The sequence below is a fragment of the Pimephales promelas genome, chromosome 11, assembly GCF_988280905.1.
Source record: "Pimephales promelas chromosome 11, fPimPro1.hap1.1, whole genome shotgun sequence".
NCBI classification, from domain to species: domain Eukaryota; kingdom Metazoa; phylum Chordata; class Actinopteri; order Cypriniformes; family Leuciscidae; genus Pimephales; species Pimephales promelas.
The window spans coordinates 5,478,232-5,492,704 of NC_142779.1; the positions used below are offsets into that span (position 1 = coordinate 5,478,232).

The following is a 14,473-nucleotide window of genomic DNA, read 5'->3' on the forward strand; positions in this document are numbered from 1 at the left end:
GAAGAAACAAACAAGCAAATAAAAGAACAAATTAACCAAAAAGAAAAACAAAAAATCTAAATGAATATAAAAACAACTGAATTAAAACAAATAATAAAAACAAGAATATAAAAATAACAATTGAACAAAATTCTAAAAAAAGAAAGAAAAGAAAGAGATCAAACAGACAAAAGAAACAATGTAAAAGGAAAAAAAACCAGACCATTAACATCAACAAACAAATTAAAGGCTCTATAGTCTACCACAAACAAACAAAAAGCGAACAAACGAGAGACAAAAAGAACAAAAAGAATAAATGAACAAAATCAATAAAAGGAATAACCAAGGAAAGAGAAAACTACGGAAGCCCTGAACCGCAACCTAAAAAAAAAAAAAAAAATCAGTAAAAAAAAAAAATCAGTAAAAAAAAAAATCTGTAAAAAAAAAAAAAAATCTAGCATTTCGAGATTAAAGTCGAAATGTTTCGAGATTAAAGTCGAAATGTTTCGAGATTAAAGTCGAAATGTTTCGAGATTAAAGTCGAAATGTTTCGAGATTAAAGTTGAAATGTTTCGAGATTTTTTTTTTGTTTCGAGATGTTTCGAGATGCTAGATTTTTTTTTTTTTTTTTACAGATTTTTTTTTTTTACAGATTTTTTTTTTTTTACTGACTTTTTTTTTTTTAGGTTGCGGTTCAGGGCTTCCGTAGACAAATCAACAAACAAACAAAAACTAGAAAGAAAGAACAAACAGATCAAAGACTTTTCGTCTTCTCTATAGCCTTGTTTTATACTTTCACTCAAAGAAACAAAAAACAGGAATAAATGAAAAATATAAACATGAACAAATCACACACAAAAAAGCAAACAAACGAAAAAGAGAAAGAAGAAATAAACTTATGAAATTTCAAAGTGCAGGATAAATGAACAAAATAAACCTAAAAAGAGCTAATAAACAACTGAAGAAACCAGCAAACAAAAACAAAAAAAAACTAAAGAAAGAATCTATTTTTCTCTCTCTGTTGTTCTCTCTATTGCTCCTTCATGCCCTTTTGCACAAACAAAATCCTCCCCTTTCTTGTGTCTTCATGCCCTCACAATTCTCGGTGTTTCTCTCTCGGTGTGATTGACAGGCCCATAAGTGCAGTGATGACAGTGCTGGGCTCCAGGTGTTAGTGTGACAACAGTCACGACCATGACAGGAGAGACTTAATGCAGGTCAGGTGAGATAGACAGGGATCAGAGCGGAGAGAGAGGACGGCAGAGGTGATAGCATCTCTCTCTCTCTCTCTCTCTCTCCTCCATCCCTTCTTCCGGCTCACTCTGGCAAAGACCTAAAACTCCAGACAGAAACCCAACAGATTTACAAAGACACTCAAATGTGCACCTGATAGTTTTTGACCAAACCCTGAAAAGACGATTCTCTCTAACTGACACATGTCAGACAACATCTCAGTGTGAATGAAAGCGAAAGTGACACCAGGGTGAGGAGAAACCCCCAATAGAGATCTAGCTGTGACAGATGAGACAAGAGACCATCAACACAACCAAAAAGTCTTTTTTTCCATTCACTAACACCCAACAACCGATTGAGCCATGACCGCAACAGAAAATATCTCAATACAAATACAAATATTTCAGTTCTGGAAGTATAAAGCAGTGAATCAGCATATTAGAATGATTTCTAAAGGATCATGTGACACCGAAGACTGGAGTAATGATGCTAAAAATTCAGATTTGACATCACAGAAATGTCTAAAATACACGAAAGTAGAAAAAAGACCATTTCAATATTTTATAATATAATTGATATGATGATTAGATTTTAGATCATGTTCATGTAGAGTCAATGAATTAAAAACAATCAACTGAAATGTATTTAGCAGAAACAATGAGTGGAAATTTTGTATAGGCCATATAGTTTACTCTTTGAAAAAAAAAAACATGAACTTAATGTCAAGTTTTAAGAGACACTATTAACTACTTAATTAATTTGATGGAATAAGTTTCCTCATACGTTTTAGACTTATTCACTCAGATGAGTGTGTTTGAGAGAGAGTATTAGTCTCGGTGGTCAAAGTGAATCTGTGACTAAGCTGTTAGTGATGGAGCAATCTGCCAAAACACACACGCAACACACCCTAAGGGCCTCACTAATCTACTGAGATTAGCAGAGAAATGTCTCCCGAAGTAACAATCGGACTAAACATTCTTATGAGGACGTCCAAAAGGAAAGGTGATTCATAATGAATAAAGCGTTTGAAAATATAGCAGCAAAAAGTTTTCTTTTAGGTAAGATGGCCTGTGGAATTGCATTTATTTTAAAATAATAGAAACCTATGGTATCTCCTCATTTGACAAAGCTTGGAAAAATACATTTACATGTGTATCGGAACATAGTGAACAACATTTCGTCTTAAACCTCTCTGTCAGAAATATCTACAAATCACAGTAATATGATGCTATTATCAATCTCTTTCACACATAAACCCTCATTTAAACCAATCAAAACATACAAAATCATATAAATCCTTATTATCCATGACAATACAACCAGTTCCCTACATGTCCAATTCACTGTCCTAGGCTAGTGGTCAAAAGTGATGGCTGGTCTAGGAAAACTGACACCTTCACCCTCAAACATTATTAAATATCTGTTACATGGTTTTGAATTTGCAGAGTTCTGCTTGAAATAGTTTCTATTGTGATAACACAATGACACATGCCAAATTTGTGTGGACAAAATTTGAGAAATCCAATGAAATATTATATCTAGCTATATTAATGGATATCAGGGCAGTCAAGTGATACATTTTTTTTTAATCTAATTAAATACACGATGTGGCGATTAATTAATCTAATAAATCGCAAAATAATCACACATCAAAATTGGCTGAGAAATTATCCCCAAAAGACAATTTAAAGTCACTATTGTGTTAAATGAGAAAAGCATCAAATAGACATTACAAAAAGTAGCTTTAAGAAAAGTTAAGGTTATTTTCGTAGCAAAAGAAGACAATATTGTGTCTAAAATATAACAATATTAAGTTCTTATTTATTGAACTGTTGTATAAAATCAATAATATTTTTGCATCCATGCTTATACAGGAAATATTAATAAAAGCATTTTTGTATATATCTATATTTATTTATTTATTTATTTTTATGTATAATAAAAATAAATGGGTTTTTTTCATAATTTTAAAAAATCATGCAAAAAACATACAACAGGAAAGACAAGTGCTGCCTCAGGGCGATGTCTGAGTCTTATCAACTGTTTACTGAATAAACCTATTACAGCAATTAAATAAACACACGCGAACGATGAACGTCTTAACGAACTGGAGGACCATGATAAGAAAATGAGTAAAAGAGTGATTTAAAGAGAGAGGAAGAAAGGGAGGAGAAAGAAGAGATGTGCTGTGGACCGAGAGAGAGAGATTAGCTTTCCGTACACATTTGGCCACAACAACAACAAAAAAAGAGGGATTAAAATGAGTGTGACAAGAACAACACAGCCAAATTATACCAGAATAGACAGAGAGAGAGAGAGAGAGAGAGAGAGAGAGAGAGAGAGAGAGAGAGAGAGAGAGATTTGGCAATATGAGTATATGAGGTTTGAATATAGCCAGCAGCTATACTTTATAGACAGATCATCATCAGCGACTGTCCTCCTCTCTTTATGATTAAAGGGAAAAAATGAAGAAGACCACGCAAAGAATGATCAGAGAAAAATTGAGAGCAGAAATCCAGATAAAGAAATGTGACCACTATATGTCAAAACTAGAAAACCTCTCCTCTTCTTTATTAAAGGGTTAGTTCACCCAAAAATGAAAATTAAGTCATTAATTACTCACCCCCATGCTGTACCAACCCCGTAAGACCTTCGTTCATCTTCGGAACACAAATAAAGATATTTTTGATTGAATCTGAGGGCTGGATCAGTCCTATATAGACTGCCTAAGGGACTGGCTCTTGACGACCCAAAAAGTCATTAAAGAAAAGGTTTAAATTTTCCATGTGCCTACAGCGGCTCAATTATAAGTTTATCAAGCGACGAGACTATACTTTTTGTGCGAAAAAAACATAAATAACGACTTTATTCCACTATTCCATTACTTCCTTATGGGCGCATGCGCGAGAACTGAGACGAGGACGTTCTCATTCGTCTACTTCTTGTTACCGGCTGCTCCGCTTAGGAGTTTTACCGCCCCCTACCGTATAAAATGATGATCCATATATAAGGCGCTCCGGATTATAAGGAACACTGTCGTTTTTTGAGAAGATTAAAGGCTTTTAAGTGCACCTTATAGTGCGGAAAATACGCAAATTGAAAAGCGTATGTACAGCGCGCATCTTCCTCTGCTTGTAAACAGGAAGTTTTGCGCTTCCAGCTATATCAGCACATCATCTTATACGGTAGGTGGCAGTAAAACTCCTGAGCGGTGAGCAGCCGGTAACAAGAAGTAGACGAATGAGAACGTCCTCGTCTCAGTTCTCGCGCATGCGCCCATAAGGAAGTAATGGAATAGTGGAATAAAGTCGTTATTTATGTTTTTTTCGCACAAAAAGTAGTCTCGTCGCTTGATAAACTTATAATTGAGCCGCTGGAGGCACATGGAAAATTTAAACCTTTTCTTTAATGACTTTATGGGCCGTCAAGAGCCAGTCCCTTAGGCATTCTATATAGGACTGATCCAGCCCTCAGATTCAATCAAAAATATCTTTATTTGTGTTCCGAAGATGAACAAAGGTCTTACGGGGTTGGTACAGCATGGGGGTGAGTAATTAATGACTTAATTTTCATTTTTGGGTGAACTAACCCTTTAACTGTAACTGTATATTCCCCTACTCCTAAACCTACACGTCACACAACACATTCTGCATTATATAGTTTTAAAAAAGACAACTTAGTATGTTTTATAAGCGGTTTTCCTCATGGGGACCAAAACATGTGCTATTGTACTGGTACTGGTGGAATGTAAGACCAGAACCACACACACACACACACACACACAAAGGGATAGAAATCCATTAGTGCTATAATGGCTTAAAGGAAAAGAGAGTGTATAAATGCAAGTGAAAATAATAAATAGGATATGGAGAGATGCAAACAAACCACAGTGAACAGACACACTGAAAACAAAGAAGCAATTTAGCAGATATGAGCTGCCCTCATCTCATGAGACACATACAAACTAAATCACTATAAATATTTATAATGATAACCACTGCCATCACTGATAAATATTAAACAATGTCTCTGAGTGTGTATGAATGCCTTCAAACACACACTAGGTTATGTGAATATGGGGATATGTGATGAACGACTTTGTGTTATACTGCCAAAAAAATGCCTTTTTGAAAATAACAAATCCATTTAGAGAGATTTTGTTCTCCAAAAAAGTGATAGAAAAAAATCTTCCCATGGAATAAGACAAAAGCAGTTAGATTATGTAGAAAATCATAGCGTTTGTTCAACTGAACAAACTGGACTGAGAAGGCTTTCTTCCAGTTCTGTCTCCACACTCTCAGAAAAAAGGTCCAAAAGCTGTCACTGGGGCTGTACCTTTTCAAAAAAGTACGCTTTTGTACCTAAAGGGTGTAAAGTAGTACCTTAATGGTAAATATTAGCTTCTAAAATGTACATATTAGCAAATAAATGTCCATATTAGCACCTAAAATGTACATATTAGCAATTAAATGTCCATAATAGCACCTAAATGTATATTTGCACCTAAAATGTACATATTAGCACCTAAATGTCCATATTAGCACCTAAAATGTACATATTAGCACCTAAATGTCCATATTAGCTTCTAAAATGTACATATTAGCAAATAAATGTCCATATTAGCACCGAAAATGAACATATTAGCACCTAAAATGGACAAAAGTTTATCTTTTGAAAAGGTACAGTCCTAGTGACAGCTTTTGTACCTTTTTTTCTGAGAGTGCAGATGGAGTGCACTGTATTTAGATACAGTGCAATACTGTACAATACTGGGTTTTTTTAACCCAATTTTGGGTCAAATATGGACAAACTCAAACATTGGGTTAAAAATGTAACCCAATGGAATTGGGTTAAAACAACCCCGCATTTTTTAGAGTGTAGTTAGGGTTTAAAAGATACTTAATAATCCATAATTCTGCATTAACAATTTGACTTCACTGACACTTGACAAATTTGAACTGATTTGATTTAGACTATGATAGTTTTCTGCAAAGCTGCTTTATACATGAGTAGCTGAATCAAATTTTGCAACATCGACTTAAAGTGAACGACACCGTTGTCTTCTGTATAGATGAATTGAACTCATTTCAAAATTGATGAACTCCACACATTGAACTGAACTGAATCAACACTGACTGAATTGAGCTGTAACCTGACACCATTGTATTCTGCTTTACATCAGAATTCGTCTCATATTTGATTGTTTGCCTAACATTATTTTCCTGTTTATTTCTGCTTTGAACAATCTGCACAATATAAATAAAGTTGGGGTATTTAAACAACAAAATCTACACTAAAATCTCACCAAGTGGCATCTGGTCAGTGATATACATTTCTCTCAGTATAAGTCTAATTAATGACTACAGAATTTATGAAACTATATATTTTGTTAATTTTAATAAAAATCTTTACACCAACTTTCACAAATTTGGAATCTTTACTTTGCTAAATCAAATAAAGCATATATGAATGTATACTATAAAGTGTACTATAAAGTGGGCAGAACAAATGACTCATTCTACAACATCAACACTTGTCGACTGCCAAGCAAGACAGCAAATCAGCACATTAGAAGGATCGTGTGACACTAAAGTCTGCTGAAAATTCAGCTTTGCATCACAGGAATAAATTACATTTTAAAATGGATTATTTTTGAAAGTGTTCACAACTAGAGCGTTTCTGTCAGCATCATGTGACCAATTTGAAAACCACACAAGTAGAGCTACATCCTGAAAGCTTTAATGATGGGGCTCGTATAGGGATACATCAGCCAAAAACAGCTGGGGAAACACCACCAGGTAAACTCACTGTATTTTTCACAGTGAATGCGTCGGATCCCCCTGCTTTCACAGCTCGTGCAGTTACGGCGCACCGTGAAAGGCGATGCTATTGAGCCGTGAGTCTGCTGCTGATTTTACGGGCCCGCGCTCACAGGATCACAGCACTAAACTCACTTAATGAAATAAAAGAGCTTTTATGACCATGTTAAAAAGACAGACAGATTATATGAACGGGTAATAAGTGATCGTTAAGGGTTAATGAGGCTATATTTATGGCGTGATATAGTCTGGAATAGTGCTAAAGGGGCCATGTCATTGAAAAATTGGAGAAAAAAGGCTTTTCTTGCTCTTTTGGAATAAAAAGAGGTTAAAAAGTGCTCTGTGTCGTACCTACGGCTCTGAATATCTTACCAAAGAATCCCAAAGAGTAAACCTGTCATGACAGCAAACCTGAACTGTGTGTTTCTCATTTCAGTCCCTGTGAAATAGTGGAATTTCTATGCAACTAGAAGTACCAAAATAATGCAAATATAATTATTATTTATACAATAATAATGTAGTTATTGTATACTTATGCACTGTAAAAAAAAATCACAACATATTTTCTTTTGTCAAATCAACTTTATAATAATTTATTTAGTTGAGATAACTTATTATTTTGAGTTTATGATGATTAAATCATTCTCCTTCATTGTATTAACTCACTTTTTCCAGTTCAATCAACTTAAAATGATGGCAACCCAGGTTACTTTTTTAAGTTAAACCAACAATATTTTTTTACAGTGTAGTAATCACAACATTTTTTATTTTGTCAAATCTACTTAAATAATTTATTAAGTTCAGATAACATATAATTTTGAGTTTCTGATGATTAAATCATTCTCCTTCATTGTATTAACTCACCTTTTCCAGTTCAATGAAGTTAAAATTTTAAGGCAACCAGGTTACTTACTTTTTTTAAGTTAAACCATCAATATTTTTTTACAGTGTGGTGACACATCAGATCCTCCTCAAAATTGGGTCTCTGATAGGTACTCTCCCATTGGCTTTTAATAGGTACTGTCTTAAGCGCCTGATCACAATTCCTACAAAATCATGTTATGGTAAATGCGGTTTAAACTACATTCTTATGGCCATTAATGTCTGGATTAGTTAACTTATCCTAGAGAATAACACACAGATACCCTAATTAGCCTGATAGCTTAGTTAATACACGTACTTGCACTTGCAAGCATTAACAATCATCTTTAATGTACTTAGGCGTTAAATGAAGTGTTAAATGTCCAAATATTTAATTTAAAAAAGGAATGTAATGAAATTATTCACTTAATAGGCTATTATTTATTATTTATTTTAAATTAACGTCGTTCCTATGTACTTCGTATAATCCTTAAATGATAGTTGATAGGCCCAATTGACACCGGCCCTTACATATTCCAATGTTATAGCATTTGGGCCATTTAATTTTCAATTTAATTCTGTTTGGTGGCATTAGTGGCATAGAGATGAATGATTTGTGGAGTGATATGGCCTTTGGGTTTGTGAGCTCTTCTTTTAAGGGAGAACGTGTCTCAAGTGGTCTTTCAAACACACTGATAGCTCACAATCCAGATACTCAGAGTCTAAGCTCTTTGGGCTGGGTTCCCGGGCACAGATTAAGTTGAAAGAAAGACTAAAAACAGCATTTAAAGAACAATCAGCTCTGACAGAGTGATCTGCTCCAGCACTTGGCTTAATGCGAGTCTGAACGTTTTCTTGAAATAAAAAGAAATATATACTAGTAGGGGTTGAACGACATATGGCATTGAATATAGAAATGTTAATGTATTTGGTACTGACGGCGGACTTGATCAAGTATAGACTTGCTACTGCTAATAGATACACAGACACGCTGTGAGCATGTAAGATTAATAGCATTAATAGACATAAAACATAGCAGATGTAGGCATTTGGAGCTGGAAATTTGAAAGTGCATATATATATATATATATATATATATGGTTAGGTATATAATGGTTGGCTAAACAACAAGCAATATTTACTGAGTGCAATTTGAAAATCCTAAAAATGACATTATAGTTTAAACAAATTGAGAAAAATTGAGCATCCGTCATAACGAGCCGACAGGTATCTAGCACACTCTCAGAAAAAAGGGTACAAAAGCTGTCACTGGGGCTGTACCTTTTCAAAAGGTACACTTTTGTATCCAAAGGCTACATATTGGTACCTTAGTGGTACATATTAGCACCTACAATGTACATATTAGCTCATGAAATGTACATATTATCACCTAAATTGTACATACTGTATTAACACCTAAAATTGACATATTACCACCTAAAATGTACATATTAACACCTAAGATTGACATATTACCACCTAAAATCTACATATTACCACCTAAAATTGACATATTAGCTCATGAAATGGACATACAGTATTAGCACCTAAAATGTACATATGAAGAGTTCAGATGCAAAAGCCTCTAAATGCCATTTGAAATTTTCTTCTTTAATGATGATTTTTTATCAAACTTGTATATTTAAGTTCAGTCATTTCACTTAAATAACAATTAATAGGTAATTATCATTGCCATTTAAGTGAAATGACTGAACTTAAATATACATGCTTGATAAAAATTATCATTCTAGAAGAAAATTTCAAATGGCACTTAGAGGCTTTTGCATCTGAACTCTTCATATTAGCACCTAAAAGGGACAAAAGTTTACCTTTTGAAAAGGTAGAGCCCCAGTGACAGCTTTTGTACCTTTTTTTCTGAGAGTGCAGTTATGTAAATGTATATGTTGGAACATATGGATGTGTGTTTTTTCTAAACTGCTGAAGTGAGTTAGCAGCAGTCCAGACATCTGTTTAACACACACTGAGCCTCAGAGAGAAAATAAGAGATACAGACACAACTACATCTGCAATTCCTGAAGGAAATAACATTGACTGCAACACTACAATGTGAAAGTGTTAAAGGTTTAGGTGAAGAAACTAAGAAAAAGCTCTTTATAGCAGCTGTTTGAAAGCGATGATTGGTGAGGAAAAGAGAGAGTCGAGACATTGCAAAAAAGAGAAAAGAAAACAAAGAAAAAGACAGTGAGTAATCATAAGGCTGCTGCCACATAGTTGTGTTTCAGCTGCTCCTCAGGGCATTGTGGGTAAAGTAACTCTATTGACTTTACAGACCGTTACATGCCATGAGTGAACCAGTGACAAAGAGCAGACAGCATTTATCGACATACACACACACATGCCTCATTCAGAGATTAAGAGAGAACAAGAGCTAGAGATGCCATTACATGCAATCCTTTGGGGTCAGTAAGATATATATGTATGTGTATGTGTGTATGAGTGTGTGTACACACACACACTTATATGTATATATCAAATAAATGCAGCCTAGTTGAGCCCCTTGACTTCTTTTGACTGACCCCAAACTGAACTGAAATGCTCTACCCAAAATCAATAACATTTTGTTAAATTAAACTTATTATACAGCCCATTCTCACCCCCAAGGCGTCACTTAACTGACGCCTTGGGAAGCATTTGGACATGCTTCAATATCTGACGCTTTAGGCGCCCTTTAGCGTCAGTTAGATGACGCCCTAGGATCGCGTGTACCCTACCCCCACCCCACACCTAAACCTAACCGCGTCCTCTAACTGACGCTTTCCTTTAGCGTCAGTTAGATGACGCCGTAGGATCGCGTCATGTAAGTGACGCTAAAGGGCGCCTAAAACGTCAAATATTGAAGCATGGTCAAAGGTGACGCCTTGGGGTGAGAATGCGTTGTATTATAGGACCATCATAGGCTTTTGTTTGTTTATTGTTTTCCATTGTGGTATTATTTTCATTAAAATTGAAGTAACAAAAAAATGCAATTTATTGAGGATAAATAGTGTTAGAGTTGAAAGAGTTAAAAGTCTGTCTAGGGCACCACACACATAAAAAAGATGTGTAAAAGACACATGCAGTTTATAATTGTATCTTTTTCTGAATCGTATTATAATGTGAGTCAAAGTATCTCCAAACATTCTCTGACCCTTTTATGAAACTACCGTACCTACCTTTGAGCTGGTTGCATCCAAATTATGTCTGTCTTGCATTTGATTGATCATTTTGGCCCTTTTAAAGGGGTCATACTTTTTCCCATTTGTACATTTTTCCCATTGTAGTCCACGTTTAATCTTCCACTTATAATAAAGTCCAACTAAAATGATCAGAGAGATGGAAACATCTAACGTTGTCAGTGAGGTAATAATACATGCGTTTTTTTATGAATACATTACCTTGCAAATCCATCCTAATCACAGGCCAAATTTCTGACTAATTATTTCCCAATGAATATGTTATTGTTTTACTTTTGGACTGCAGAGGAAGTTCTGAAAGTTACAGTGTGTTCATAGTGATCTCAAAACATCAAGGAAAACTTGACTTAACCCCTTCAATATTAAACAGAAAAGTTTTGTTTAAAAGTTCAAAGTGGCTTTTCCAACAAATGACGCCCTGATTTCTGATTGTTTCTGTGCATTTGAGCTCTTGGACTGCCTCCTCACAACGCAGAAGCTCTGAACTAGAATGAGTTTTTATGATTAGGACTAGCTTGCAGACACCAGTCCTGCACCTGAATCCAGAGCCTGGACTGCGTATCGATCAGTATTGATCTCCATAGCGTCCATGAGTGAGAGTGACAGAGGGAGAGTGATAATAGGCTGGATTTATGAGCTGCATGTGGTTGTTCACAGTGATTTATACTCCTAGTGTGGGATGACCTTCAGCGCTCTGGAAACAGACTGTGTGCTGAAATCAAATGACGTGACGCCGTGAAAGGGAGAGGAATCTTATGGATGTCAAAGACTTAGATGAGAATCCTAACATCCTAATGTATAATCACGTTGTTGCCATGATAGACACAGAGGGTGTATTTGATACGACAATATATGTAGACGTTTTTTTTTTTTTGGTTTTTGTTTTTAGAAATGCTTGTGAAATGGCTCTCGGAGCAGCTCTGGGGGCTCATTTATAAAACTGTGCGTAGGATCCTTACTAAAAGTGTACGTGCACCGAAAGCCAAAAATGGCGTACGTAAAAAAAAATATTTAAACCGTTCGTACGCCAGAACCTGCGCAAAATTCACTTTATAAATCCCAGTCAGCGGAAGAATACTCGCACATCCCGAAATAACCATATATCCTCATCTTCATATAATTTGCATATGATTATTCATCCATGTGATACCATGTGCACACCATACAATAGTATTTTCATTCATACTACATACATTCCTACTATATAGAGTGTACTTTTCAAAAATCCAAATTCAAATGTGAGAAAGCGATTGGTGTGTTCACCTTTATTTGCAGTAGAGATGTTCCAGGAGCGGTGCTCTCAAGTAAACTGATGTTATAAAGAGCCTGGCTGAAGATCGGCCTGTTGTCGTTCTCATTGATGAGGTCGATGAAGACCCGAGCAAACCCCACATGCTCTGACAGAGACTCGTTGGCATACAGCTGGAGAAAAGAGTGGCAATGAAACCACAGCCACATCACCATCAACAACATCAACACCAAAAACCTATTTTCCATCCAAGATATTTCATTAAATACTGAAAAAATGATGATTTTTAGCCTAGGCATTAAACAGCCCACTAGACTTTGGAACAAAACCAAAATTGGTGTTCGTTTTATATCACTTTTATATGATGATGTGCTGACATGTCTATGATGTTTGCTGTTGTGTCACAGTGCATTTGAAAACAACATATACAGTATTCTGAGTGTATGATACATTTCTCAAAAGGAGGCCATGATTTTATTGGTTAAAGCATTTTTTTTCTAATCATTTCAAACAATTATTTCAAATAAGTTTGATGAAAGATGGTGAAAGAGACAAAAACATTCTCTCCAAGTAAAATCACTTTTTAATATTTTTTTTCCAAATGCTCAATTGAGTCATGACTTTTAGATGAATTAGAACAGATGTTTGCAAGAAACAAGACTACCAACTGGTTGAGTTAGTGTCCGTTTGAAGGAATCTCCTGTACGTTTCTGAGTGTGTTTTGTGCCGGTGCAGATTGCAGTCATTTGTCAGTTCAGCTAAGCTAAGTCCATCGCTGTAGGGAGCAGCTCCAGTCATTTAAACTAAATCAACTGTAAAAACAAAGCTGAACTCCAGCAGCATGACAGCACTGCCAATAATCGATTTGTATTTTATTTTCCCCAGTCTAAACCTCTGTGTTTATTTCCTTAAAAACACTACCCAAGCATGGTCATCTAGTCTCAGTGTATTCTAAGCAGAAGTTGAGAAAAGACAGAGCTTTACTGTTGTTCATTTAATGTGTACTGTACTGTTGTCTGCATCTCATATTACATTCTCCAGGCAAAGATGAAGAAGCTCCCTGACTCCAATAACTGATTTTAACACACATCCTTAAAAAATTAACATTATATCAAAATTGACCACATGAATGTCCATGCAAATTCCTGATCTTATCGTGAATAATTCATCAGTGAATGTTATTCCAAAGTCAAAGAAAAAAAATGGCTCTTTAATACAGAGACAGAGCAGATTTAGATTTGGGAACTTGAACTCGTTTCGTGTCTTAGGCCATCAATGTGTTCTTACATTTACGAGTCATTAAATCATGTTTAATTTGGACTTATCGGTGCATGCTCTTTGAAGTTGGTGACCATAGACCTCCATTATATGACTGACAGACAAAAACGGTTTGACCTAAAAATATCAAAATTGAAAATAGTGCGTAAACAAAGACACCTACATCTTGGATGCCCTTGAGGTAAGCTAAAACATACCAAAAATTAATGTCAAAGTGAACTATCCCTTTAATAACATTTTAAACAGTTTTAAAATTGTCTAAAAATTAAAATTAAAATTTAAAATAGTTTTTACTGTACTGATTTAAAAAAAACTATTTAAACAATCTTATTGACCTCAATCTTTTGAACGGCCCCTCCAAAAACTGATGAGATCACTCAGGGATTGTGAAGTAAATCTGGATGAACACTCACAGAAAAGCTGTAGCTCCTGATGGTTTCGTAGTCCAGCGGGACGGCTACTCGCACGCGGAGGTCAGCTCTGCCCTGCACTGCGGTGGGAGAGATGCTGAAGTGCTCAGAGTTATTTCCAGTCAGGACCACCTGAAACATGCTGTTCACCCCCTGTAGAGACAGACGGATTATTTTACTTTATAATGTATTTCATTGTCCATTCTCCTCCTCCTAAGAGCAAAAAAGCATAATTATACAAGAGACTTCTCTGAGTACTCACACTGTAAATTTGTTATCACAACATATTTTCTTTTGTCAAATCAACTTTATAATAATTTATTTAGTTGAGATAACTTATTATTTTGAGTTTCTGATGGTTAAATTAATCTACTTCATTGTATTAACTCACTTTTTCCAGTTCAATCAACTTAAAATTTTAAGGCAACCCAGGTTACTTACTTTTTTTAA

At 35.2% G+C, this 14,473-nt stretch overlaps 1 protein-coding gene across 1 annotated transcript in view; it reads right to left on the reverse strand.

Moving 5' to 3' along the window:
- The window catches only part of cdh23 (cadherin related 23), a 247,724-nt gene that overhangs the window by 83,184 nt on the left and 150,067 nt on the right, over positions 1-14,473 (reverse strand). Inside the window, exons 12-13 of the mRNA XM_089116802.1 lie at positions 14,027-14,176; positions 12,350-12,508 (exon numbers count right to left, since the gene is read on the reverse strand). Coding sequence (XP_088972928.1) covers positions 12,350-12,508; positions 14,027-14,176 — 309 coding nt within the window. The remainder of the gene's footprint in view (positions 1-12,349; positions 12,509-14,026; positions 14,177-14,473) is intronic.